Raw genomic sequence first — 25,935 nt, 5'->3', positions numbered from 1 at the left:
GGTCACACAAGACCTTGCAAGTTCTACGCTGAATGATCGTAAGGCATGGAACATGATCTTCAGAAAGGCAAGAGAGCTGGGTCTCCAACCAAGAATCAGCTACCCAGCAAAACTGACTATATACTTCCAAGGGAAAGTATGGGCATTCAACAAAATAGAAGACTTCCAACTTTTTGCAAAGAAAAGACCAGAGCTCTGTGGAAAGTTTGATACCGAAAATCAAAGAGCAAGGAATACCTGAAAAGGTAAATATTAAGGAAAGGGGAAAAATGTTATCTTCTTTTACTCAAACTCTCTTCTATAAGGACTACATTTATATCAACCTATGTATACTAATATGCGGGGAAAATGTAATGTATAAATAGGGGGTAAAGAAAGACCAAATAGAATAATGGTTCTCACACAAAGATTCACAGGGGAAGGGGAGGGGAAGAAAACTCCTATAAGAAGGAGAGGAAGAGAGGGGGGGGGGGGTTTACTTAAACCTCAATCTCAGGGAAATCAACTCTGAGAGGGAAAAACATCCAGATCCATTGGGATCTTGAATTCTATCTTACCCAACAAGGGTAAGGAGAAGGGAAAACCAAGGGGGGGAGGGGGAGAGGGAGAACAAAAAGGGAGGGAAAGAGAGGGGGGAGGGGTAGGGAACAAAAAGGGAGGGACTAAAAAGGGAAACATCAAGGGAGGGGACAAGGGGGACTGATTCAAAGTAAATCACTGGACTAAAAGGTAGAGCCGAAGAAGAAAAGGTTAGAATTAGGGAAGGCAACCAAAATGCCAGGGAGTCCACAAATGACAATCATAACTTTGAACGTGAATGGGATGAACTCACCCATAAAACGTAGACGAATAGCTGAATGGATTAGAATCCAAAACCCTACCATATGTTGTCTTCAAGAAACACACATGAGGCGGGTTGACACCCACAAGGTCAGAATTAAAGGATGGAGTAAGACCTTCTGGGCCTCAACTGATAGAAAGAAGGCAGGAGTGGTAATCATGATATCTGATAAAGCCAATGCAAAAATAGACCTGATCAAAAGGGATAGGGAAGGTAATTATATTTTGTTAAAAGGGACTCTAGACAATGAGGAAATATCATTAATCAACATGTATGCACCAAATAATATAGCACCCAAATTTCTAATGGAGAAACTAGGAGAATTGAAGGAAGAAATAGACAATAAAACCATACTAGTGGGAGACTTAAACCAACCATTATCAAATTTAGATAAATCAAATCAAAAAATAAATAAGAAAGAGGTAAAAGAAGTGAATGAAATCTTAGAAAAATTAGAATTAATAGACATATGGAGAAAAATAAATAGGGATAAAAAGGAATACACCTTCTTCTCAGCACCACATGGCACATTCACAAAAATTGACCATACATTAGGTCACAGAAACATAGCACACAAATGCAAAAAAGCAGAAATAATGAATGCAGCCTTCTCAGATCACAAGGCAATAAAAATAATGATTAGTAATGGTACATGGAAAACCAAATCTAAAACCAATTGGAAATTAAACAATATGATACTCCAAAACCGTTTAGCTAAAGAAGAAATCATAGAAACAATTAATAATTTCATCAAGGAAAATGACAATGGCGAAACATCCTTTCAAACCTTTTGGGATGCAGCCAAAGCGGTAATCAGAGGCAAATTCATATCCCTGAAAGCTCATATTAACAAACAAGGGAGAGCAGAGATCAATCAATTGGAAATGCAATTGAAAAAACTCGAAAGCGATCAAATTAAAAACCCCCAGCAGAAAACCAAATTAGAAATCCTAAAAATTAAGGGAGAAATTAATAAAATCGAAAGTGATAGAACTATTGATTTAATAAATAAGACAAGAAGCTGGTACTTTGAAAAAACAAACAAAATAGACAAAGTACTGGTCAATCTAATTAAAAAAAGGAAGGAAGAAAAGCAAATTCACAGCATTAAAGATGAAAAGGGGGACAGCACCTCCAATGAGGAGGAAATTAAGGCAATCATTAGAAATTACTTTGCCCAATTATATGGCAATAAATACACCAATTTAGGAGAAATGGATGAATATATACAAAAATACAAACTGCCTAGACTAACAGAAGAGGAAATAGAATTCTTAAATAATCCCATATCAGAAATTGAAATCCATCAAGCCAACAAAGAACTTCCTAAGAAAAAATCCCCAGGGCCTGATGGATTCACCTGTGAATTCTATCAAACATTCAGAGAACAGTTAACCCCAATACTATACAAACTATTTGACATAATAAGCAAAGAGGGAGTTCTACCAAACTCCTTTTACGACACAAACATGGTACTGATTCCAAAACCAGGCAGGTCAAAAACAGAGAAAGAAAACTATAGACCAATCTCCCTAATGAATATAGATGCAAAAATTTTAAATAGGATACTAGCAAAAAGACTCCAGCAAGTGATCAGAAGGATCATTCACCATGATCAAGTAGGATTCATACCAGGGATGCAGGGCTGGTTCAACATTAGGAAAACCATCCACATAATTGACCACATCAACAAGCAAACTAGCAAGAACCACATGATTATCTCAATAGATGCAGAAAAAGCCTTTGATAAAATACAACACCCATTCCTATTAAAAACACTAGAAAGCATAGGAATAGAAGGGTCATTCCTAAAAATAATAAACAGTATATATCTAAAACCAACAGCTAATATCATCTGCAATGGGGATAAACTAGATGCATTCCCAATAAGATCAGGAGTGAAACAAGGATGCCCATTATCACCTCTACTATTTGACATTGTACTAGAAACACTAGCAGTAGCAATTAGAGAAGATAAAGAAATTGAAGGCATCAGAATAGGCAAGGAGGAGACCAAGTTATCACTCTTTGCGGATGACATGATGGTCTACTTAAAGAATCCTAGAGATTCAACCAAAAAGCTAATTGAAATAATCAACAACTTTAGCAAAGTTGCAGGATACAAAATAAACCCACATAAATCATCAGCTTTTCTATATATCTCCAACACAGCTCAGCAGCAAGAACTAGAAAGAGAAATCCCATTCAAAATCACCTTAGACAAAATAAAATACCTAGGAATCTATCTCCCAAGACAAACACAGGAACTATATGAACACAACTACAAAACACTCGCCACACAACTAAAACTAGACTTGAACAATTGGAAAAACATTAACTGCTCATGGATAGGACGAGCCAATATAATAAAAATGACCATCCTACCCAAACTTATTTATCTATTTAGTGCCATACCCATTGAACTACCAAAATACTTCTTCACTGATTTAGAAAAAACCATAACAAAGTTCATTTGGAAGAACAAAAGATCAAGGATATCCAGGGAAATAATGAAAAAAAACCACATATGATGGGGGCCTTGCAGTCCCAGACCTCAAACTATATTACAAAGCAGCAGTCATCAAAACAATTTGGTACTGGCTAAGAAACAGAAAGGAAGATCAGTGGAATAGACTGGGGGAAAGCGACCTCAGCAAGACAGTATACGATAAACCCAAAGATCCCAGCTTTTGGGACAAAAATCCACTATTCGATAAAAACTGCTGGGAAAATTGGAAGACAGTGTGGGAGAGACTAGGAATAGATCAACACCTCACACCCTACACCAAGATAAATTCAAAATGGGTGAGCGACTTAAACATAAAGAAGGAAACCATAAGTAAATTGGGTAAACACAGAATAGTATACATGTCAGACCTTTGGGAGGGGAAAGGCTTTAAAACCAAGCAAGATATAGAAAGAATCACAAAATGTAAAATAAATAATTTTGACTACATCAAACTAAAAAGCTTTTGTACAAACAAAACCAATATAACTAAAATCAGAAGGGAAACAACAAATTGGGAAAAAATCTTCATAGAAACCTCTGACAAAGGTTTAATTACTCATATTTATAATGAGCTAAATCAATTGTACAAAAAATCAAGCCATTCTCCAATTGATAAATGGGCAAGGGAAATGGATAGGCAGTTCTCAGATAAAGAAATCAAAACTATTAACAAGCACATGAAGAAGTGTTCTACATCTCTTATAATCAGAGAGATGCAAATCAAAACAACTCTGAGGTATCACCTCACACCTAGCAGATTGGCTAACATAACAGCAAAGGAAAGTAATGAATGCTGGAGGGGATGTGGCAAAGTAGGGACATTAATTCATTGCTGGTGGAGTTGTGAACTGATCCAACCATTCTGGAGGGCAATTTGGAACTATGCCCAAAGGGCGACAAAGGAATATCTACCCTTTGACCCAGCCATAGCACTGCTGGGTCTGTACCCCAAAGAGATAATGGACACAAAGACTTGTACAAAAATATTCATAGCTGCGCTCTTTGTGGTGGCCCAAAACTGGAAAACGAGGGGATGCCCATCAATTGGGGAATGGCTGAACAAACTGTGGTATATGTTGGTGATGGAATACTATTGTGCTCAAAGGAATAATAAAGTGGAGAAGTTCCATGGAGACTGGAACAACCTCCAGGAAGTGATGCAGAGCGAGAGGAGCAGAACCAGGAGAACATTGTACACAGAGACTAATACACTGTGGTATAATCGAACGTAATGGACTTCTCCATTAGGGGCGGTGTAATGTCCCTGAACAACTTTCAGGGATCCAGGAGAAAAAAAACACCATTCATAAGCAAAGGATAAACTATGGGAGTGGAAACACCGAGAAAAAGCAACTGCCTGAATACAGAGGTTGAGGGGACATGACAGAGGATAGACTTTAAATGAACACTCTAATGCAAATACTATCAACAAAGCAATGGGTTCAAATCAAGAAAACATCTAATGCCCAGTGGACTTACGCGTCGGCTATGGGGGGTGGGGGGGAGGAAAAGAAAATGATCTATGTCTTTAACGAATAATGCTTGGAAATGATCAAATAAAATATATTTAAAAAAAAAAATAAAAAAAAAATATAACAGATGGCAACCACCTGGGTTAATTAGGATTATTAATTTTCTTCTGAGTTTTGAGTTAGTGTTTAGGATAGCACAGGGTGATTTCTAGCCGAGCTGCTCGTCTGCTTTCATATGCGGGACACACCTTGGCTGAGACGGAGAAGCAGAGCAGTTTTCTTTTTCGAGCCTGCTAGGATCAGTAAGGACCCTCTTCCCACATATCCCTCCCCATTTCTTTTAGCTTGGATAAGGGTGGAAGAAGCCTTTTTGCATGAACAATGCCTGGTCTAAGCTGTTCCAGAAGTTCAAACGAGAACTCCGAAGTCTTCCCAGCCCCTAACAGCCTGCACTTTTCTGTGGGGAAGCTGATGAAGGCTCTTAGGTCTCTCTGCACTCAGCACAACACAGTGTGGGAAGTAGCCCCTTAAACTAATCCTGAGGGTGCTTTCTAGCTGTGTGGGATTAAAGGGGGGAAATTAAGGAGTTGAGGACTACCATCCCATGCCTTTAAATCGTGATTTCACCTAGGGGTAGCTGGCTAACTCAATACATTGAGAGCCAGACCTATAGACGGGAGATCCTGGGATGAAAATCCTACTGGCAGATAGGAGCTCCCTACCAAGAGCCCACACCTTGGGAACACCTGGCCATTGGCTTTACCTCTGGGGAAGGGGAAAGGTCTGAACTACAAGGAAGTGGATTTTTTTGTTCTTTTTTTTCTCCTTTCCCCCACTCAAACGTTCCTCGAAGACTGATCACTTCCTCTATGACTTATATAAAGCCACACCATTTTTATTTTCTCGTTGCTTCTCTCTCTTTCACCTGTATATAGATAATGCCGAACCTCTAGTATCTTACCCTCCATATGCAGTTGTAGCACCACCCTTAGGCAAGAAGTAAAACTGCAGGAAATTTAAAAGAAAATACCACTACTACATTTAAATAAAAGAATTATTAATAGCTAAGTATTAATAATATTGAATTGAATTAAAACAACATTTCTAAAATTGAATAAAACCAAAATGAAACAAATTAATTAAATATAATATGAAGGAATAATTGTAGAAAACAAATGTATTATTAATATGACCAATAACAATAACTTTAATAAGTGTCATTGGAAACTAGTGATTATTAATAATACTTGATACTTATGATTATTGACTATTATTCATAACAAAAATAATTATAAATACATATTCATTTTGGTACTATTGCTGTGCAACAATTCATTACATTAGCTTATTATTTAACCCCACTCTCATTACCTTCCACAATAATATTAAAGAAATTTGTGTCTACATATTTTTTACATTTTCAGAACTTTTAATTAATTGTATACACTGACCATTTAGTAATACTCAGACTAGCTTAAATAGGTAGATTAAGACAGACTAGACACTATGGGAAATACTGCAACAAATCAAAAGAAATCAGGAAATATTCCTCCAGATTGACCCCTGCATAAACTTTTGAACTCTTGGGGTAATCTTAATCTTCCTAAGGAGAACTGGATGACAATAAAGGAAGCTAAAAAACTTTTCAAAGATTAGATGGACATATCTTATACATGGCCAAAATATGGATCCTCTGACTTCAAGATCTTAAAAGATTTTAAATTAGCCATTTAAAACAAAGATTCCAAAGATTATAAATACTGGCTCTTGTGGGCATATCATGTTGATAAATTAACCATCCCCTCCAGTGAGGAATTCTTTGGAATCAGACCATTCTGACTTAACTCCTTCAGTTCCTCCTCATGAACCCTTGATTAGATCTAACAAGAAACACACTCTATAATCCACCTGGCCTGTGAGGAAGTTTCTCCTCATACTGACCCAAACCAGGACTTGAACCCTTCAGCTCCTCTCCCTGTCAGACCTCGCTCACCCTACTCCTCCCATCCCCTTTCCCCCAATTTACCTCTCTACACTCCCTTACCATCCCACTACTCATATCCTCCTTCTTCTAACTACCCAGTACCCACTCATCTCCCCTATCCCCACTTTATCATCCCTACTTGCCATATTCTCTTGGCAATCCTTTTCCCTACTCTCCTTCTCTTGACCGATCCCACCTTACTATTGTAAACCTTAAAATTTCCCAGACCCTACTTTATAAGATTGGATTAAGACCATTCCCCATTTGGGCAGTGAGCTCTACTTAAAGCAGGAATGTGTGAATTCTACTTTACCTACTTGGGTCTGCCCTAGGGGAAGATAAAGTTGTAAACTCTTTTCTGAACAATGAAAAGTACTTAAACCCATACTTTTCTTAAGCTAAGTACCTATAAAGGTCAAGCAACTTGTGAATTTACAAGGAACAAAGAACTGGAAAACTTACTCAGAGCTTTCCTGGTGTGAATTACTCAAAAATCCACACCTTCTTAGGTGTGGACTAAGAATGGGCTGTCCTTTAGAAACATCTACAGTGATTAGTAGATGTAAGGACTTAGGGGAGGTGACAGAGAAGATTTTGCCCTTAAAAATAAGAGCTCAGGGAAGAGCTGGAAAGTCATTCTGAAACATTCAGATTGGAGAGACTCATTCTGAGGAGACTGATTCTGAAACATTCAGATGGAGGAGGGAGCTGGTGAAAGCAGCTGAGATGCTGCTGGCCTGGTGTCATTAGAAATCCTTGTTTAGTCAGACCTTGTGGTGAGTGTTAAAAAAAACTGATTCTTTTCTTACTCTCTCTCTCCTTCTTTGATTACTCATTGTATTGTTAATTAAAAATCTCTATAAAACCCAACTGACTTGGGTATTTGAATAATTGGGAATATTTCCCTGGGGACTACCTTATATTTGATTTTAAAACCCAATACACTGTAGTGAAACATATTTCTGTGGTCAAATTTACTCACCTTCTCTTATATCTATCACAATTTATATCTTCCACTATTTTAATCACTACAGTATTAAGACCTCAACCATTTTAAATCTCACACTATGACTCCTTCCCTGGACCTCACTCATCCTACTCCTCTCCTCCCCAGCCACACCCCACCCTCAGCCCCATCCTGTTCCTCTCTACCATGCCCCCAGCCCCACCCTTGATCTTTTCATCCTGCCCCTTCACCCCATGACCAGTCTCTCCCTCTCCATTCACCCACCCCACCCCCTTCCTCTACTAGCCTCATTACAACCCACTCAGTTGAACTCCAGAAAACAGGCCAAGCAGCAGTTACCAGAGATGATTCAAGTAAAGGTATTTTCCCTCTAAGGGATGTTCTAACTTATAATAGACATGAAGATTTAATAAACAGTAGACATCATACACCTTTCTCTCCACAATACATTGAGAGATTTAAAAAAAAAATACTTCTTATGAAGCTGAGCCTGTGGTGGTGATTCAAACAAACTTACTTGTTTGAAAGCATTTTTCAAACATACAATCCCAAAGGGATTGATATGGAAGAGTTGCTCAGGCCTTAGGCTCTTCTTAGGCAAAAGAGCAGGAAGGGCTAGGCAATGGGGGTTAAGTGACTTGCCAAGGGTCACATAGCTGGGAAGTGTCTGAGGCCAGATTTGAACCTAGGACCTCCTGTCTCTAGGCCTGGTTCTCAATCCACTGAGCTACCCAACTGCCCCCATAGAATTGGATCTTGATAAGGAAAGGGATGTTAGACAAATCAGAATACAATTTGTTTAAAAAAAAAACAGATGTAAGGTAGTTAAGAATTATTTTATGACTAGTTGTCCAAAATGATCTAATATGGACCTCGAAGATAAAGTCGCAGGTTCTGCTTTTGAGGGACATGAGGAGAACACTGATTTAATGGAAACAATGAGGAAATAAAGGAATTAACTGCTAAACAGGGAGTGAAGGATAAAGAGAACACTACTTTAGTGGATACATAAAGGAAGGAAATAAAAGAACTGGCCGAAAACAGTTGGAAAGGCAAAGCAAAGGAGAGGTCATAGCTACCTTACAAGAATCCACAAAACAACTACTAGCATGTGGAAAGGTAGGTAATGTAATTATGGACTGCAGAAAGAGAAATCAGGTAAACAGAAATAGAAGCTTCAGGAATAATGTCAATAATAGGAGAAATAGCAATTCAAATGAGGCAACTCATAGACTCACACCACAACCCTTGTACTCAGTGTAGGGGAACCCAGAGAAATAGCCAGGAATCTTTCTGATGGTATGAGAGGAGGGAGAATGCTCCATCTTCAACTTCCCAGACCCTAATGTGTTAATGCCTATTATCCCAGTCCATTCCCATCCCCAAAATAAAAAGCCTCACATGATGACCCTGAAAGTTGGGAACACATATTATGATTGCCTGTTAGACACTGGAGATTCCAGGTCAGTTTTAATGAGTAAACCTGATTCTGAATGTAATCCTACTGGCTCTTTGAATGTAATAGGTGTGTTGGGAGCACCTCTAAAGGTTGAAAAGCTTTCCCCTCACATGGTATCTGTGGGACCCCTCTCAATGGAACATTCTTTCCTTTTAATGCCAGATTCCCCTACAAATTTGCTAGGGAGAGATCTTTTATACAAATTTAGAGCCACAAAAATATGCTCTCCAAATGGCTTTATAAAAAAACTAGAATTGCCTGAGGAATGCTTAAAATTGTTTCCTATACTTCTTTCAGACAGTCAGGATGTGGGAGAACCCCCCACCTTTGAAACCCCAGCTGATATACCTGAGTCTCTATGGTCTACATCTTTTTCTGATGTTGGTCTACTTACATCAGCTGATCCCATTCAGATTAAGATGAAAAATTCCCTCTTCCTTTCATTCCTCAGTATCCTCTCTCAAGAGGCAATTGAGGGCATTTCCCCAGTGATAGAATCATTAATAAAAAAAAAAAAGGAATAATAATCCCATGCAAATCTGAATATCGTACACCTTTTCTCCCTGTGAAAAAGCCAAAACTAGGCCCTGATGGAAAATGCATATAGAGATGTGTACAAGATTTAAGGGCTGTGAATAGTCATGTCATAAAAAGACATCCTATGGTTGCAAACCCAAACACAATAATTTTGTCTATTCCTAGCACAGCCACATTCTTTACTGTAGTCAATTTGTGCTCAGCGTTTTTCTCAATACCAATTCATGAGGACTCCGGGCGTCTTTGCTTTAACCTGGAAAGGCTCCCAGTGGATATGGTATCATATGCCTCAAGGGTAAATCCCACCCTCTTTGCACAAATTTTGGCACAAGATATAGATAATATTCAATTTAAACAGTCACTTAATTAAATGCGTAATGATTTACTCTTGGCTTCACCAAATGCGGCAGCATGTCAAGATAGCAAACATCTTCTCTTAGAACTATATAAGAGAGGCCACAAAATCTCAAAGGCAAAGGTTCAATGGTCTCTCCCTAAAGTGGAATATTTAGGGTTCGTTTTAACTGCTGGTTCCCATTCTATTTCTCCTAAGCACATTAAAAATATTCAAAAATTAAGTGTTCCCATTACTAAGAAACAGTTGATGGCAATCTTGGGTTTTTTAGGGTTTTATAGACAATGGATCCCTTGCTATGGGGAAATCACAAAACTCTTTATACCACTAACAAAAGATTGAGTCACTGAACCACTTAGAACCAAAACACTTGTCAGCTCTCAGATTCAAAACAAGCTATCTTATCTGCCCCTGCTCTAGGTATCCTACATTATGATAAACCATTCACTTTATATGTGCATGAACAGAAAGGGGTGGCTTTGGGTGTTTTAACCCAAAGTCTAGGACCGGCTCAATATCTGTTTGCTTATTATTCAGCCCAACTGGACCCAGTAGCTTGGGGAGCACCACCATGCCTTAGAGGAGTAGCTGCCACAGCTTTATTGGTGATTAAGGCAGCTGACTTGGTATTGGGATGTCCATTAACAATTATGTGCCCACATGAAGTAGAAGCATTGTTGCTCAGACATATGACACAGGCATTCTCTGATCAAAGACTCACAAGATATGGATAACCTTATTAAAAAATGAATATAATTTTAAAATGTTGTACAACTCTGAATCCTGCCACCTTGCTTCCTGATTTGCCAGTCTCAGGAGAACCATTATATAGCTATGAAACTTTAGTATCCATGGCTGAAAAGCCTCAGGAAGATCTCCTGGACACTCCTTTATACAATCCAGATCTAGTCTTATTTACTGATGATCTCTTTCATGAAGGATGGTATATGTTACACTGGAGCTGCTGTAGTCACAGAATTTGCCACTGTGTGGTCAGCTTCACTGCCCACAAATTTAAGTGTTCAAGGTGCAAAACTGATAGCTCTGAAACATGCTGATATAACTGCCAAGGGTAAGAAAGCAACAATTTATACTGACTTGAGATATACATTTGGAATTTGTCATCCAGTCAGTATGTTATGGCTTCAGAAAGGATTTTTAACCTCAGCTGGAAAAACTATAGCAAATACAGAATTTTTTTTTTGCTTTTAAAAAAATTTAATCTACATTATTAACATTTTCTTCACCACTTTCTTAAGGCTGCATCACTGACAAAACAATAAGTCACACCCCGATTCGTAGTGTTTGCTGATTTCTGTGATGCAAATATTCACAACAAATGCAAAAATTATTAATGAACTTCTTTCTGCTCTCCAGTTACCTGAAGCCCTAGCTATAATTCATTGCTCTGCCCATACAGGTGGAACTGATCCTGTCTAAGGGAAATGACCAGGCAAATGCCACCAAAAAGTTAGCAGCTATAGAAAGACCTGAATTAATTATAACATTAACAACTAATGAAGCAGATTTATCATTTTCCTATACTGAAAAGGAAATGGAAAAATGGAAGCAACAATTTAAGGCCAAAAGATAAATGGACTATGGGTGTCCTTTGAAGGAAAACCCTTGCTCCCTAGAAGTTTTTATCACCAAATATGCCAATCAGTTCATAAAAATGGTCACTTTGGCACTCAGGGTATTGTGGACTCTGTAAAGAAGGTATGGATAGCCCCTGGTATAACTACTATAGCCTCTAAAGTGTGTGCAGCCTGTTCCACTTGCCAGGCATATAACCAACATGCTTTCCAAGGCAAGGCTTTTGGTGGGTATCCTTTGGCTTACACACATTGTAAGCATATACAAATTGACTTTATTACCATGCACAAAGCTGGACATTACAAAGTTTGCCTAGTCATAGTGGACCAGCTAACCAGATGGCCAGAGGCTTTTCCTAGTGCCTGAGCCACAGCAGCTTTTGTTGCTAAAGTGCTTTTAAGAGAAATTATCCCTCACTTTGGCCCACCAGCATGAATTGATTCAGACGGGAACCCATTTTACTGATTCTGTTTTGTCCCAGATTTATTCTTGTCTGGGGATCACTCCCCAATTCCATGTATCATATCACCCCCAGAGCTCAGGCCAAGTTGAGAGAATGAATAGAGAACTTAAGACCATGATCGGAAAATTGAGACTCACTTAAAATGGCCTGAAGTCCTCCCCTTAGCTTTGTTTTATCTTCATAGCAGACCTAGGGGAGATTTACTTCTGCCCATTTGAGATTACTTTTGAACAGGCTAAGCCTTTTTCTCCTGCATACACAACATTACTAGGCGGGGACACTTCTACTGAGTCTTATATACAGGATTTACAGGCAAAATTGCAAGAAATCCACAAATCTGGAGCTGCAATACAAGCCAGACCTCTAGACTTCTCACTCCATGACCTACACCCAGGAGACATAAAGAACTTCCAGTGCACTGGAGCAACTCAGCCTGCCTGAGAAGGTCCATTTCAAGTACTGTTATCCACTCCTACAGCTATTAAAATTGGAGAAGAGGTCTCCTGGATTCACTGCTCCCATGTAAAATGGGTACCTTCTATTGATGTTGAACGATTGTTTCCTTTCACATTTGTTGTATTTACTGATTGTTTTAAATATTTAATTTTGATTTTAAATTCACATATTATTCTAATCTATCTTATTCCATTTTGCTACATCACACAATGGTCGAGGTCTTAAACTGTAGTGATTAAAATGGTGGAAGATATAAATTGTGATAGATATAAGAGAGAGTGAGTAAATTTGACCACAGAAAATATGTTTCACTACAGTGTCTTGGTTTTAAATCAAATATAAGGTGGTCGCCAGGGAAATATTCCCAATTATTCAAATACCCAAGTCAACTGGGTTTTATAGAGATTTTAATTAATACAAATGTAGAATTAAAGAAAAGAGAGAAAGAGAGAAAAAGGAAATAAGTATGAAGGGCCTTAAGCCAACATGGCCTAGACCTGAGTCTTAAGAGAGAGATTAGTCAGTTAGTCTTTTATCACTCACCACAAGGTCTGTCTAAACAAGGATTCTAGTGACACCAGGCCAGCATCATCTCAGCTGCTTTCACCAGAGAGCCTTCCACCCAGAGACTGTTCCAAAGGGCCTCTCTCCAGAGCCTCTAGAGGGACAGAGTCCCCTTAGAGGAGCCCCAGCGAGACCTCCTTAGAGATTGTCCTCCAAGAGCTTCCCTTCTCCAGAGCCTCTCTCAAGAGATTCTACCCAAGCGATCCTCATCAGAGATCCTCCAAAAGGATTTCTCCAAAAGGATATCTCCTCAAGAGATTCTGCTTTTTCTTATATAGGGGCTTTTCTCCCATGTCACTTCCCCTAAGTCCCTACATCTACCAATCACTGTAGATATTTTCCAAAGGACTGCCCATCTGAATTCCTGCTAAGTCGACCAATCTCCTCAGTAAGTCTGAACGAGAGAAAACACAGCTGAGTCAACTAATCTCATCAAGAGAAAACTTGCCCAACCCTTTTAGGTACCGAGCATCCCATTGTATCAATTCTAAAAACAGGCCTGGCTCAAAGAACTCCTTGCCTTATTATAAGCATGGGTCCAAGTACTTTCATTGTTTAGCAAGGAGTTTTCTCTCCTAAAGCAGTCTTAAGTATGGGTAGAGTAGGGGTCCTCCCATAGCAAGGAGCTTTCTCCCCTAAAGCAGTCTTAAGTACGGTTGGAGTAGAGGTCCTCCCATTTCTGATCCTGGTAAGTTCTCACATCAAAATGGGGAATGTTTCTCAGTAGGGAATTTGTTCCAATTAAGAATTCCCCGATGGGGAAATTTTTAACATTCACAAGTCTGAGAGATTTCAAGATTTACAACACTCAATTACTGTGTTTTGGCTTATAGCTGTATGTTCTGTTATGTTGTCTTTATTTGTGCCCTCCCCTATGACTGAACTGGTGATAGTAACATTATAAAAGTCCATAGACAAGTTGGAAAAACTCTTTTCCGGGGAAATGTCATTGGCCCTCATGGGTGCTGGGTGTATCACCAGATCCATCGGAGCTTTGTTTTGTCATGGGCAACAATTCCAGTCCACGGTAATGAGATATTACCACAATTTGCCACACAAGGAGGTCATATGCTATCTAAACAGCCTTTTGCTACTTTTTCTTTTAATTGTCACATTAATGATGATGAGTGGTCCCCATTGATATATGGTTATGACCTCTGTCAGTGACTTTTGAAAAATTTGATGAGCTAAAAATCTCAACTGATTTTAATGGGTCTTCAGAAGCAATTTCCAGATATCTAGGAGCACCACTACCTATGACTGATCATACACCCACCTTTGACTTGTAAGAAGAGGTAAGGGTCCATTGAACAGTGGTAAGTACATGGGAGTACAAACATATTATTGCATTCCCTGTTTCCACATTTATCTGTGCTAGAGTACAGCCTAAAAATGAAATGGATGGGACATTTAAATACATGCCTTTTACAGCTATTACAATCTCATCCCGGCGGGAGGATTTCCCATGGGGTTTGGTCACCCCTGGACAGTTCTATATTTGTAACTCCTCAGCTTACTCTACCCTTCCACCAGGATGGTATGATACTTATGGTTTAGCCTGTTATTCCACCTGAATCCATGCATAATCAAGATGTTGGCTGGATAGACAAATCAACAGCCAGAGTTCTAGGCTCTGGGTGGCATTCTACACCCAAGAGGTCAAGACCAAATTCAGTAACCTCTCCATCAGCAGGACAGAGGTTTTTCTGGGCTCTCCTGCCAAATTTTGGAATGATGGCAGTAATAAACTGTTAGAAATATCTCAGCTGAGGCTGAAAGATTGGCTCAAGACACAGCTCACATCATCTCCCAAACCACTGAAGTCATCACTTATCTACAGGAGGAGATTGACTCCTTAGCAAAAATAGTCTTACAAAATCAACTGGCCCTCAACATGCTCGCTGCCTCATCAGGAGGTGCTTGTGCTTTTATTCATCAGTCTTGTTCTCATATAAATAGGTCTGGAGAACTTGTGACAAATATCCATGAGCTTTAAAAGCTTTTTAATGACACACAGCAAGTAGCTATAGAGACTCATGTGAGTCCTAATGATGGCTGGTGGAACCTCTTATGGCTGCAAGGAACGGGCTTGTTTGCAGTTATTCTAAAATGGACTCTTATAATTTGGGTACTTCTTAGAATCTGTAATAGTTGTTGTACTGCTGTTTTTAAAGGGCTTTTACCTGGTGAAAAGATTATGTACATACTGTGGATCCTGGCCCAGTTAAGAGGGATATAAATCGCATTTTTGAGTGAGCACCTTTTTTGTTGTGCCCTTGCTTGACTAACACATTGTCATATGGAATGTGAGCTATGAATGCATGATTTTTTAAATTATTTTTTCTCTCTCTGTTTGTAATAGGATATGTGATTTTTTCCTCTTTTTTCTTATCCTTGGTAATACTTGAAGTACATGAAATCAGTATTGTTATTGACTTGAAGGAGAAAGTTTACAGTTAGTTTACAGTATCTATTGGCCCTAGTAACTATGCATACCCAAAGCTTTAGACTATGGAAGCCTTCCATACAATGATAAATGTCATGGGACTGTGTTAACTGATTCTGTCTGATTCAAGGAGAAGGGAACAAGAGCCACTATACAGTGCCAAGTAGCATGAGGTCAAAACAGACCAACTCCAATCCAGGGGAGGATTTTTGAATTTCTACACCAATAGGAAAGGACTTGAACCTAGTGTGAGAATCGAGGTTGCAGCACTTGGCATATGTTAAGATGCAAGACTCCTCACAACACTCTCCTCCTGAAATATTCTGTCAAGTACCTCAGGTTGCCTATCATCCTGGCTCCCCATATCCCTGACAGTGAAAGTACAATCAGACCAGGAAATGATTTTTCTCATTTGCTGCTGAAACCTAGTCCTGTCTCTCTTATAGTTTGGCAGTTTTCTGTAGTCCTGGCTGCAAATGGGTAAAGTGTTGTACTGCTGCTATTGTCCTACAGGCTTGTGGACATAAGTCACTTAATTGGACCTTGCCACTGATTCAAGGGCCTGTTAAAGGTTTATTTTTTACTCAGAATTTTATACACAAAGGATTTTTATTTTTTATCCTTTCTGTATTTCTTATTATTTTTATATAGAATTTAATTTTTGCTTTTTTATTGGGGATTTTTGGGGTGGTTTGTTTTTCTTTTGACAATTGTTTTATATACTTCATAATTCAGTCATGTATCCCAGGGTGATTCTGGTGTTGGTCAACACCCCCCCCCCAGGGGAGATTGTGTAATTATCCTAAAATGCAAGATTTAACATTTTTTGGAGAAATTTTAGGAAAAGAAACTTGCCAACATCCTGAATCAAGAAAGCAGATCCTTTTGGAGAGATGTTGTAAAAATGTCTGAAGAAGTCACACACTGCACCAAAAGATCCAGAATGAACTTTCAGATATAATGAACTGAACTGAAGGGGGTTGAACATACTTATTCTGAATGTAAATTCTTATGCCAAAGGGGACTGCCCCATAATTGGTATTTTGTCAATGTGTCTATCAATCATCTTGTATTTTTCTTCTCATATTTCCCTCTCATCTTTAACTATTGCAACTTCCTCTTAGAAAATGAAATATTGTATGTGCTTTTAGCTAGAAGATATTTAGATATTTAGATAGAAACATAACTATAAAATAGTTATGTTTAAATGATCCATTGGGGAGACTGGTCTCCCGAAGGATCACAGGAGGTATGTGTCAGGAAAGTTCATTCCCTCCCCTTCCTGGACGGCTGACCTATCCATCAACATTCTTAAAATGCCAGCACAGCATCTGGGAACGTTAATAAAAGAGAGGGGGCAGGGACTGACCAGAGTTTTGGACAAATAAGAGGAGAGCAGGCAGGTTATGGGGGGAAGGAGGAAGGGAAAGGAGAATAGGCCACACGTAGTCAGGTAGCTTAAAGGATGAGATTTTAATCTATGCTGATCTACTTTTCCTATTAATAAACTTTATGAAATTAATAATTGGGTAGATATATTTTCACTTATACCATGGTTGCACATGGTCAGAACCTGACCCTAACCCTTACTCTAAGGAAAAGAATAACTCTATGCTTATCTACCTTTCTATCTCAAGTGATTGTTAATGAGCCATATGAAAAATAATAACTGGTAGAGATATATTAATTGTAAATATACCAGAAGGTTTGGCCTTGAATCACTTCCAAGTAATGCTACAGTTTTCACTCTTGCTCATGGGCTGCAGGCCAATGGAGAGAAGAAAATCAGGAAACCAGCTGCCTGGCTCCATTCTACATTTTGGTTCCCTGATCTCAGCTGGGTCCTCACCATGGCAAGGCAATCCTGTGATATCTCCTTCATGGATTCCCTTTGCCACCCACCACAGCAGCCTTCAAAATGTTTCCCTAGTGTCCAGCTCTCCCTCATGGTTTCCTCCTACCCCCTGCCTCACCTTCTGAGTTGAGAACTTGGCATCATGTTTCACTGAATGAGAGCTGGACCTCTCTGCATAGCTCTCTTATCCTCCACATCTCACCCAGCTCAGTTGCCTCCTTTTCCTCTCTGGTCTCAGGATCAAAGGAAAAGGTCATTCTTCTCCTAGTTAAAGAAAATCTCTTTCCATGGGCAAAGAAGCCCATCCCATCCTTCATCTAATCCCATCTATTCCTCTGGCAGAGCCCCCATTGTTCTTTCGGCTTCACCCTTTCCTACACTAATGAGCTAATGACTCTCTTCCTCTGGGAACCAATAAACCATTTCTCCAAACTCTCACTTGATTTCTTTCTCCCTCTGAAATACTGTCTAACATCTGTCCTCAGGTTCAGGGCTAAATTGCTAGAGATAACCATTTGCAGTGAGTTGTGCTGGTGCCTTTCCTTTGTATTCTCTGCTATACTTTCCCCAGAATCCTCAGTCTGGCTCTCCTGAAGCCCCAGGCCACCTCCCCCATTAGACTCCTCCAGTGCTCCTTACCTTCAGATCTTTCTCTCTTGTGATTGGCTGCCCTGGAGCTGGGATCTAGAGGGCTTCTACAGACCTGTCAGCATGCTGTGTGCTCCAGCAGAGGCTGAGCTCCATGAGGGCAGGGGATGGCCACATCAGCCCTTTATGTCCCCCATAACTTAGCCCAGGACCCAGCACAGAGCAAATACTCATAAGTGTTACTGGATAATAAAGAGCTCAGAGTAGATAAGCTCAGCCGTTCAGTCCCAAACACTGAATTCTTAGAGGGTCACAGACTGGTCCCCTGAAGGGAGCTGATAGGAAATGGAGTCTAACAGCCTCATCTTACAGATGGGGAAAGTGAGGCTCAGGGATTCAGTGACTTGCCCAGGGAGTCCCTGCTAAAACCTCTTAAAAAGAATTCCAAGTAGAGTCCTACTGTTCCCAAATATAGCCCTGGCTTCACCAGAATACATAGAAGCCTCTAGTCACCCTGACTCTCCCACATCTCTTTTCCTCTCACTCACCTGGGCAGCAGCTCCTCAGGCCTTCTCGCTCCAGCATCCACAGGGCTTCCCTCTGCTCCACATTAGAGATCACATCTTCTATGGAAGCTGGAAGCCCTGGGCATGGGGAATCAGTCAGGGAGGAGAAAGGGTCCTCTTTAGGGAAAGGCTTGGGAGTCCAGTGACTCCACTCAGAGACTCTGTCCATGGGGTTCCCTCAGGAGTCTGCCCTCACCATTCAGTGTCTGTAATGCAGGAGCCCAGGGTAGGATATGCTTGTTACCCTGCTGTAGGACCTGAAATGAGGAGCATTCCACCCACCACCAATCTTACTCTGCTTCCTTCTGGCAGAAACTCCTAAACTCCCACACTGGGTCCGAGGGTCATTGTTCTGGGTCAACACAGGGACCTTGAAGGATTGGTTTTGGTCCCACCACCCTGCCTGCTCCTCCCTCCCTGACACCTCTCTGAGCCTCGTGGACTGTCCCTCAGGGAGTCTTGGCCTCTTCTCCTGGGGAACTCAACTATCCTCACTTGGCCCAATGCTGCCTCTCGGCCAGTCCATTTGTCCTGACAGTGACAGAGGGGTGCAAGCAGTGGCTTACAGGAACTCCTGGAGGGGAGTCTCCACAGCATTTAGTGTGGGGAGAGGTGGTAGGAGAAGGTCACAGAACCAATGTGGAACCAGCACATTTGATTCTGGGGCATTTTCTTAAGAGAAGGCTAGACTCTGTTCATAGTTTTCTGTTATCTAGATATGAGAGGCAGCTAGAAGGGAAGCAGGCAGGGACCTGGGATTAGAGGGAAGAAGGCCTCAGTTTCAATCTGGCCCCAAAGAACTCCTATGTGGGTGCCTCAGAACAAGCCACTTAATTGAATCTCTATTTCCTCTTCTACAAAATGGGTATAATTGTGTCATGGAATCTGGAACATGAAGGCAAGGAAGAAGTTTCATAATATTACAGAGAAAACCCTTGGCAGAGACCCAGGCCAAGAGCAAGTTTTTTTAAAGGCTTCTTCTCTTCCCTCCCTTCCTCACTGGCTCTGCTGGAGGCTTAGGGCAATGGGAAGGAAGCCTTAAAACAACCCGGTGCTACTGAGGACACCTAGGAGCTTTGAGCTATGGGTTTTTGCTTGTTAAAGAGCAAAAGATCCCAAAAAATAGATCCACCCTAGAGAGGAAGAGGGTGGAAGGAAAACCCTCCTCAACAGTTTTCCCAGATGAGTTTGGGAGACACAATTCCAGGCCAGGTAGAGGCATGATAGAATCATCTCTGAGATTACTGTCTGAAATTCCCCAACACGCATTTGATCAGGGACTTCAGGAGCACCAAAGGCAGCCCACAAGGACCCATTACAGAATGCAAAGTCCTTTTACAGGAGAACCAGGCAGCAGGAGGGCCCTGGCTGGGGACTCACCTTACCAGCCCTCGTCCCTTCCTCCTGACTGAAAACTGCTCCCCACCCTGCCTGCTGCTGAGGGCGACATTCCCTTGGATGGCAAACTGAGGCAGCAGGGAGAGGCTCCTTACCCACAGAGAGCAGGTTCCGGGCATTCTCCAGCATCACCTCCCTGTACAGCTCCTTCTGGGGAGGAGACAAGAGGCGCCACTCCTCCCGAGTGAAGTTCACAGCCACATCCTGGAACGTCACCACCTCCTAGAGCAGCACAAGACCCAAAGGACCCGCCCTTTGTCAGTGTCAGAGCCAGCAAGCTTGAGAAAAGCAGCTGTTTGGTCCTATGGAACAACAGTGAGGAATTTCTAACTATTGTGTGAAGGGAAATGTCTAGGGTTAGGCTTGGGCCCCCTTCGCTGCAGCCTTGATGCCAAGTGTCCCAGCGGTGGGATGTAGGTGTCAGTCATGCTTCTAAGGCCATCCCACGTCCAGGCGCAGTCGGCAGGGAGGAGCTGGGGAACATCAAAGGCAATCACTGCAGGAGAGGGGTTTTTCGACCTCCCCAATGGAAGTGGCTGGCTCTCTGGGCTGGGGGTTCTCTTGATCTCTGGCAAGCTCAGCTTGATCCAGCTGAATGGAGAAGGAAATCTAGAAAGGCTGAGGCCTCTCTCTGTCTCTGCCTCTCTCAAACTCTTTACTAATAAATGCTCATCACTCGTGTAAAGCCCCCAGATCAATGTCTAATTATAACACGATGGACCTCGTCTCTCTATGAAACCATGGAGAAAGGCTGGGTTCTAGCTGGGAGGGGCCTGGATCTGTGCAGGAAGAGAGGCTGAAGTGAAGGTTTTTCCTTCCCAGAACTTACAAGCAATCTGTTCTCAACCAAAATCTGAGAAGAGCTTCTGAGAATCTGGCCAGTGCCCAGTTTCCGGAGGGAAGAGAGTTCTCCCGGATGCCTTCAAAGAGAACAAAGCTAAAGAAAAGGTCCAGTTTGTTTTCTGCCTGACTGAAACCAGGTGTGAGCTGGATGAAAACACAAGGAGGGCCCTAAAGAGATGTTCATTACCATCTGGACCTGCCTGAGTGATCCGGGATGCTTTCCAGCCAAGAGAAGGAGACTTGTCTGTTGTACAGTCAGGGCTTGAGGCTACTCGTGGTAGGGGGGTCATGGTCAAAGCTTTTGCTTAATGATTGATTTCTTTTGTAGATGGCATATATTCCTTAATTAGGTTTCATCCCACCAAAACAAGAGTGACTCTGATGGGGAAGAGCGTGCTCCTTTACTCAGGAAAAAATCGATATTTAATTGCTTTGGGTTTCATTTGAGCTCATTCCCAAGAAAAGCAGGTGCCACTTCCTTTATGAAAAAGACGTGATTTCAACATCCCCCTAGGACTCCCGAGACTTCAAAGAACAAGAGCCAAGACGATGAGTCCACAGTGCGATGGATGGCCCTTCGCAATAAAGGCGAGCTTGTCCTCCTCCGAATCGGAGACTCTTCCACTTCGGACAAGTTGTCTTCATTTCTAAGCTGCCCAGCATCTGCTTGGCCACCATGCCTGCCATTTGATGATCTTCTGTTTTGCTGCCTTGAGTCTGGGATTCGACTGGGATTTATGGCTCTTTCTTCTCCTTTCCCCAGAATTAGAAGCCTTTTCTTTCCTCTGGATCTCGAGTACCTCTTCTTCACCACATCCTATTCACTGTGTGGGTTCTCGGCAAAGAAAGGCAGGCTGTCCCCTCACTTGAGAACTGATCTGTACTATATTCTCTGGCTCCCACTCACCAGATGCTATTCCAGGCCCACTTCTTTCTCACCCTCCCACATTCGTCCATCACCACCACGGGGCAAGGCAATGAACTCCAAAGCCCCTCAGAAGGAGAATGTTTATCTCAAAGTTTATTTCTGGCTGATTTCTCCTCTACCTCCCCCACCCTTTCTCTCCCCTCCCCAACCCCTTTTCACCCCTCTTCGGTGTATTGTCTTCCTAGCCTCGAGCTCTCTCGTCTTTCCCAAGCCTTGGGGACTCCAAGAACCCCAGCTGATGCCTCCTCCCTTCTTCCAGACACTCTCCTCACCCCCTGATACAGTGCAGCAGAAGGCCCAGTTCTCTGGCTTTGGGTGGCCACCCAGATTAGAACCCCAGTGCTATAGGGCTTGGGTGAGGGTGGGGGAGCACCCTGAGATTCTCATCCAGCCCAAACTAAAGACCCCTTGTAGGGGCTGGTACTGCTCTGGGAGTTCTGGATTTCTCAGGCTGACTCAATAGGTAAGAGAGGCTGCCAGCTTCACCGAGAATCCTTGAGGAAAATGGCGTCCTTGGTAGATGCTGGTCAAGTCTGTGGACGGCCCAGACTCACCTGGGATGGGGGGCTGCCTCTCCCAGGGGTCATTCTCTCTGGCTTGAAGATCCCTTCAGGGAGATATCTTTTCCTCCTCTTCCTGGGCAGGGACTGATGGAGGGGGAAGTCACAAAGTCACAAAGGCCCTGGGCCTGCTCTCAGGACACAGAATCCCACCTGCAGAAGGAAGAAAGCAGCAGAGAGGGGCAGACTTGGACAGGAAGACGGGTCAGCCCTCCTCTGCCCCCTGCCTCCCACAGAGACCCAAGGGTCCCAGCTGGAATGAGACCAGACTGATCCTCCCCCCTCGTCAGAGCTCCTCTCCTTTCACACACATTATCTAGATAAGAGATTGACTGATTTAGGAAGGAGGGAAGCCAAGGAAGCCTGGGGATGGGGTCTGTCCAGCTGGAATGCAGCCTTCAGGGACTGGCCAGAGGAAGCTGGGACCTGAAGACCAAATCCTGTCTGGGATTCTGCCTCCTCCATTACATCCTTCCCCCTCCCGAAGACGTGGGGCAGGGAAGCAGGACGCCTGGGGCCAGAGGCAGAGTGCAGGACACTTTGCCTCCCCCACTGGACTGAGAACTCCAGGAGGGCAGCCACTGGCTTCTCCTTCCTCTGACAGGGAGCTCAGCCTGGGCAGCCGGCGGGTGTCCTGAGGTCTCCCGAGGAGCCAGGGAGGACTCCCAGCTTGGAGTCCCTAAAGGGAAGCTGGACAGGGCGTCCGTGACCCGAGCCCTCACGAGCCAAGGGGCCAGGAAAGTGCTGGGCTTTCTGGGTCCACGGCGGGGTAAGTGTGCCCAGTTAGGGCTGGGGAGCTCAGGAGCCTGACCTGCCTCCCGTTAGGACCCCCCAAATGGTCCCCTCACTCTCTGCCTTCCCAGCTCCCTGCTCACCAGGCCTTGAATCAGAACCCCACACAAAAGTGCCCCCCGTGGGGCTGGCCTGCAGGACAGCCTGGGCTCATCGAGGTGAGATGTGTCCTCCCAGAGCCATTCTGGGGTTACGGTTCCTTAGTCCCCCGGGGCTCACCGGAGCCAGGAGGCCCTGGGTTCAAATTTGACCTCAGATACTCCCTAGCTCTGTGACCCTGGGCAAGGCACTTGGCAGCCCCTGCCCTGCCTTGGAACTGAGAGCCTAGTAAGGACCCTAAAAAGTAGAGATGAGATGAAAATGCCCCCTGAGGGAAGCAAGGAGGAGCCAGAGCGCGAAGCTGCAGGCGGAAGAGAGGCCAGGAAAGAGCGGGACGCCCGGATCCGCGGCTCCCACTGGTCAGGGAGCTGAGCGCCTCTCAGGACCTCCAGGTGGGGCCAGCTGGTGTGTTCTGGGCCGGCTGGAGACTCCCTTGGGATGTGGGGAGGCCCAGGGCCGTGGAGGCCCCTCCCAAGGCTCCAGTAAGGACCCCAGCGGGGAGGACTAAGCACTGAGAATGGGCCAGGCTGGCTCTGGCTTCACAGGCCCGGGGGAGCCACCGGGTCAGGAAACGAGTCCCTCCAAGGAAGGCCGGCTAGCTCGTCCCTAGCGCTCTGGCTCTGCTACCACTGGGGGCGCCCTCCTCCTCCCTCAGTCCTGGATGACCGCAGAGCCTTCCCGGAGCTCTGCTGGCCTCAGCTCTCTTCCCCTTTCATTGCTGCCCCCATTCAGCCCCTGAGGAGACTTGGCTGCTCCCTAAACCGCCCCATTTCTTCCAGGATCAGAGCCCCCGTGCTCTGTGGCACCCATCCCCCCCCCCCCCCCCGCCAGGCTTTTCCCACCTTCCTCACTGGCACGGACTCGGGAACCTGGTCAGGGTGGCCTCCTGGGGGTCCCATGAGCAAGACTCCGCCTCCCCCCTCCGGGCCAGTGGCATTTCCTCCCGCTGCCCCATGGCCACCATGCTCTCCCTCCTCTCCAGATCAGACCAAAGACCTCCCTGGCTGCCCTAAAGTTCAAACCAGAATCTCTCCTCCTCCAAGAAGCCCTCCTCAAGGTGGGGGTTAAGGAGTGTCCCAAGACAGAAGGGGGGAGGGGTTAAATCCACTTCAGCAACAAAGTGATTTGGGGTTAGAGGAGAGCCGAACCAAGTCTTCTCCCACACCAGGAGGGGTCTCAGACTGCCAGGGAGGAGCAGGGGAAGCCTGAGGCTCAGAGCCAGGATGCTGCCTGGGATTCTGGGACTCCTGGGTCCTCGGATCTCGTTCCGTCCCCCGGCAGGACATTTTAGCAGGAAACGAGAGCCCAAAGGGGAAGGCGGCAGCCACAGCCGAACCCTCCCGGTGAGCAGAGCAGCCCCACGGACACTGTATCACGCGGGACCGAAATTCACAGCCTGTCAACGGCTGTCATCCGGGCCGCAGCTCCAGGGTCCGCTCCTGCCCAGCCTCGGGATGACCTGGGTGTGTCCAGGAATGAGCCTCACGGCTGCCCCCGCGGGAGCTGGTCCTTCCCCAAAAGACTCACAACGAAGGGGCTTCACCCCCCTATCCCAGGGGATGCAGCTCTAACCCGGGGGGGAAGGAGAGACGTCCTTCGCGGTGCCCATCCCTTCTCCCGCCGCGAGCTGCGCCCTCTACCTCGGGATCCTCCCCACTTTGGGCCTCTCGTCCCGCCCGGACCGTCGCTCCTTTCCGCGATGTCCTAAACTAATTAGCTGGGGGAGGAGGAGCTTCTTGGCCACACAGAAGGAAGGGGAGGAATTGGGTAAGGACAGAGCGCGCTCGCATTTCCTACTTCCCAGAGACCTCTGCGCGGACAGCGGTTGGTGGGCTGGACGGCTCCGCCCTTTCCCTGCCCCCCTCCACTCTTCCCGGCCTGCACTCTGAGCTCCGCCTCCCGCCCCACCCCCTCGTCCCGTCTCAGGGCTCCTCCTGTCTCCTGGCTTTCAAGGTGAACGAAAAGGATCCCGGGGCTTCCGAGATCCCCAGTTCCAAGCTCTTTTTGGCCACCGGACAGAGCGCGGCACGTAAAATAATTCTCTCCTCCCCCCTCCCCTTGCAGAAAAGGACAGACTCCCGAGGGGCTCCAAAGCGAGGCTCGGGAGGGGCACCTACCGGGGCAAGGGTGTGGGGTCTGCAGGTGGAGGCGAGAAAAGAGCCCCCGGCATAAGAAAGGGGAAAGCCCCGCCCCTCTCGGTCCGCTGTCTCTAGCCCTGCCCCCTTGCTCAGGTGTCTCTAGCCCCGCCCCTCTCGCTTGGGCTATCTCCTGTGGTCCTCAGATGTTTGCTCCGCCCAGGTTACCCCGGAGACAAAAGCCAGGGAAAGCGCCTTCTTAGTCCCTGCGTTCTGTGTTGCTCAGTAACCTGAACAAGGAAGGGAATCCCTGTGGCCCGAGCCTGTCTGGAACCCTCGAGGACATGCCGAGGTTTTAGCCATTGGGGGGGTGGGGGGAAGGAGGGGAGGAAGAGCCGGCCTGACTGCCACCCCACCCTCGCGTGCCCTAGCTCCCCCTCCCCCCTTGGGGCAGGCTAAGTGGAGGAAGTAAATGGAGAAGGTCTGAGAAAAGAGGAAGCCCAGCTGGCCCTGTCTCTGGATCACTTCGGGGCTAAAGGGATCACGTGGGCTTGTCTGTCTCCTGTAGCCCATCTCTTCCCT

At 44.3% G+C, this 25,935-nt stretch overlaps 1 protein-coding gene across 10 annotated transcripts in view; it reads right to left on the bottom strand.

The window, feature by feature from the left end:
* Positions 1-25,603, bottom strand: part of LOC103105060 (zinc finger protein 420-like) — a 165,941-nt gene extending 140,338 nt beyond the window's left edge. The window contains exons 1-4 of one of the 10 annotated variants that reach the window (XM_007505954.3): positions 25,396-25,603; positions 22,382-22,540; positions 20,152-20,278; positions 18,641-18,736 (exon numbers count right to left, since the gene is read on the bottom strand). In XM_007505954.3, the coding sequence (XP_007506016.1) occupies positions 18,641-18,736; positions 20,152-20,278; positions 22,382-22,414 (256 nt within the window). In that variant the 5' untranslated portion in view covers positions 22,415-22,540; positions 25,396-25,603. Of the gene's footprint in view, positions 1-18,640; positions 18,865-20,151; positions 25,165-25,395 lie in introns of those variants that run through there. The other 9 variants (XM_007505958.3, XM_007505951.3, XM_007505952.3 and 6 more) reach the window with 9 other exon arrangements.
* Between the last annotated feature and the right edge of the window lie 332 nt (positions 25,604-25,935).

Source organism: Monodelphis domestica, chromosome 5 (genome assembly GCF_027887165.1).
Source record: "Monodelphis domestica isolate mMonDom1 chromosome 5, mMonDom1.pri, whole genome shotgun sequence".
NCBI classification, from domain to species: Eukaryota; Metazoa; Chordata; class Mammalia; order Didelphimorphia; family Didelphidae; genus Monodelphis; species Monodelphis domestica.
The sequence above is the reverse complement of the archived record's forward strand: the minus strand, read 5'-3'. Positions and strand labels throughout refer to the sequence as shown.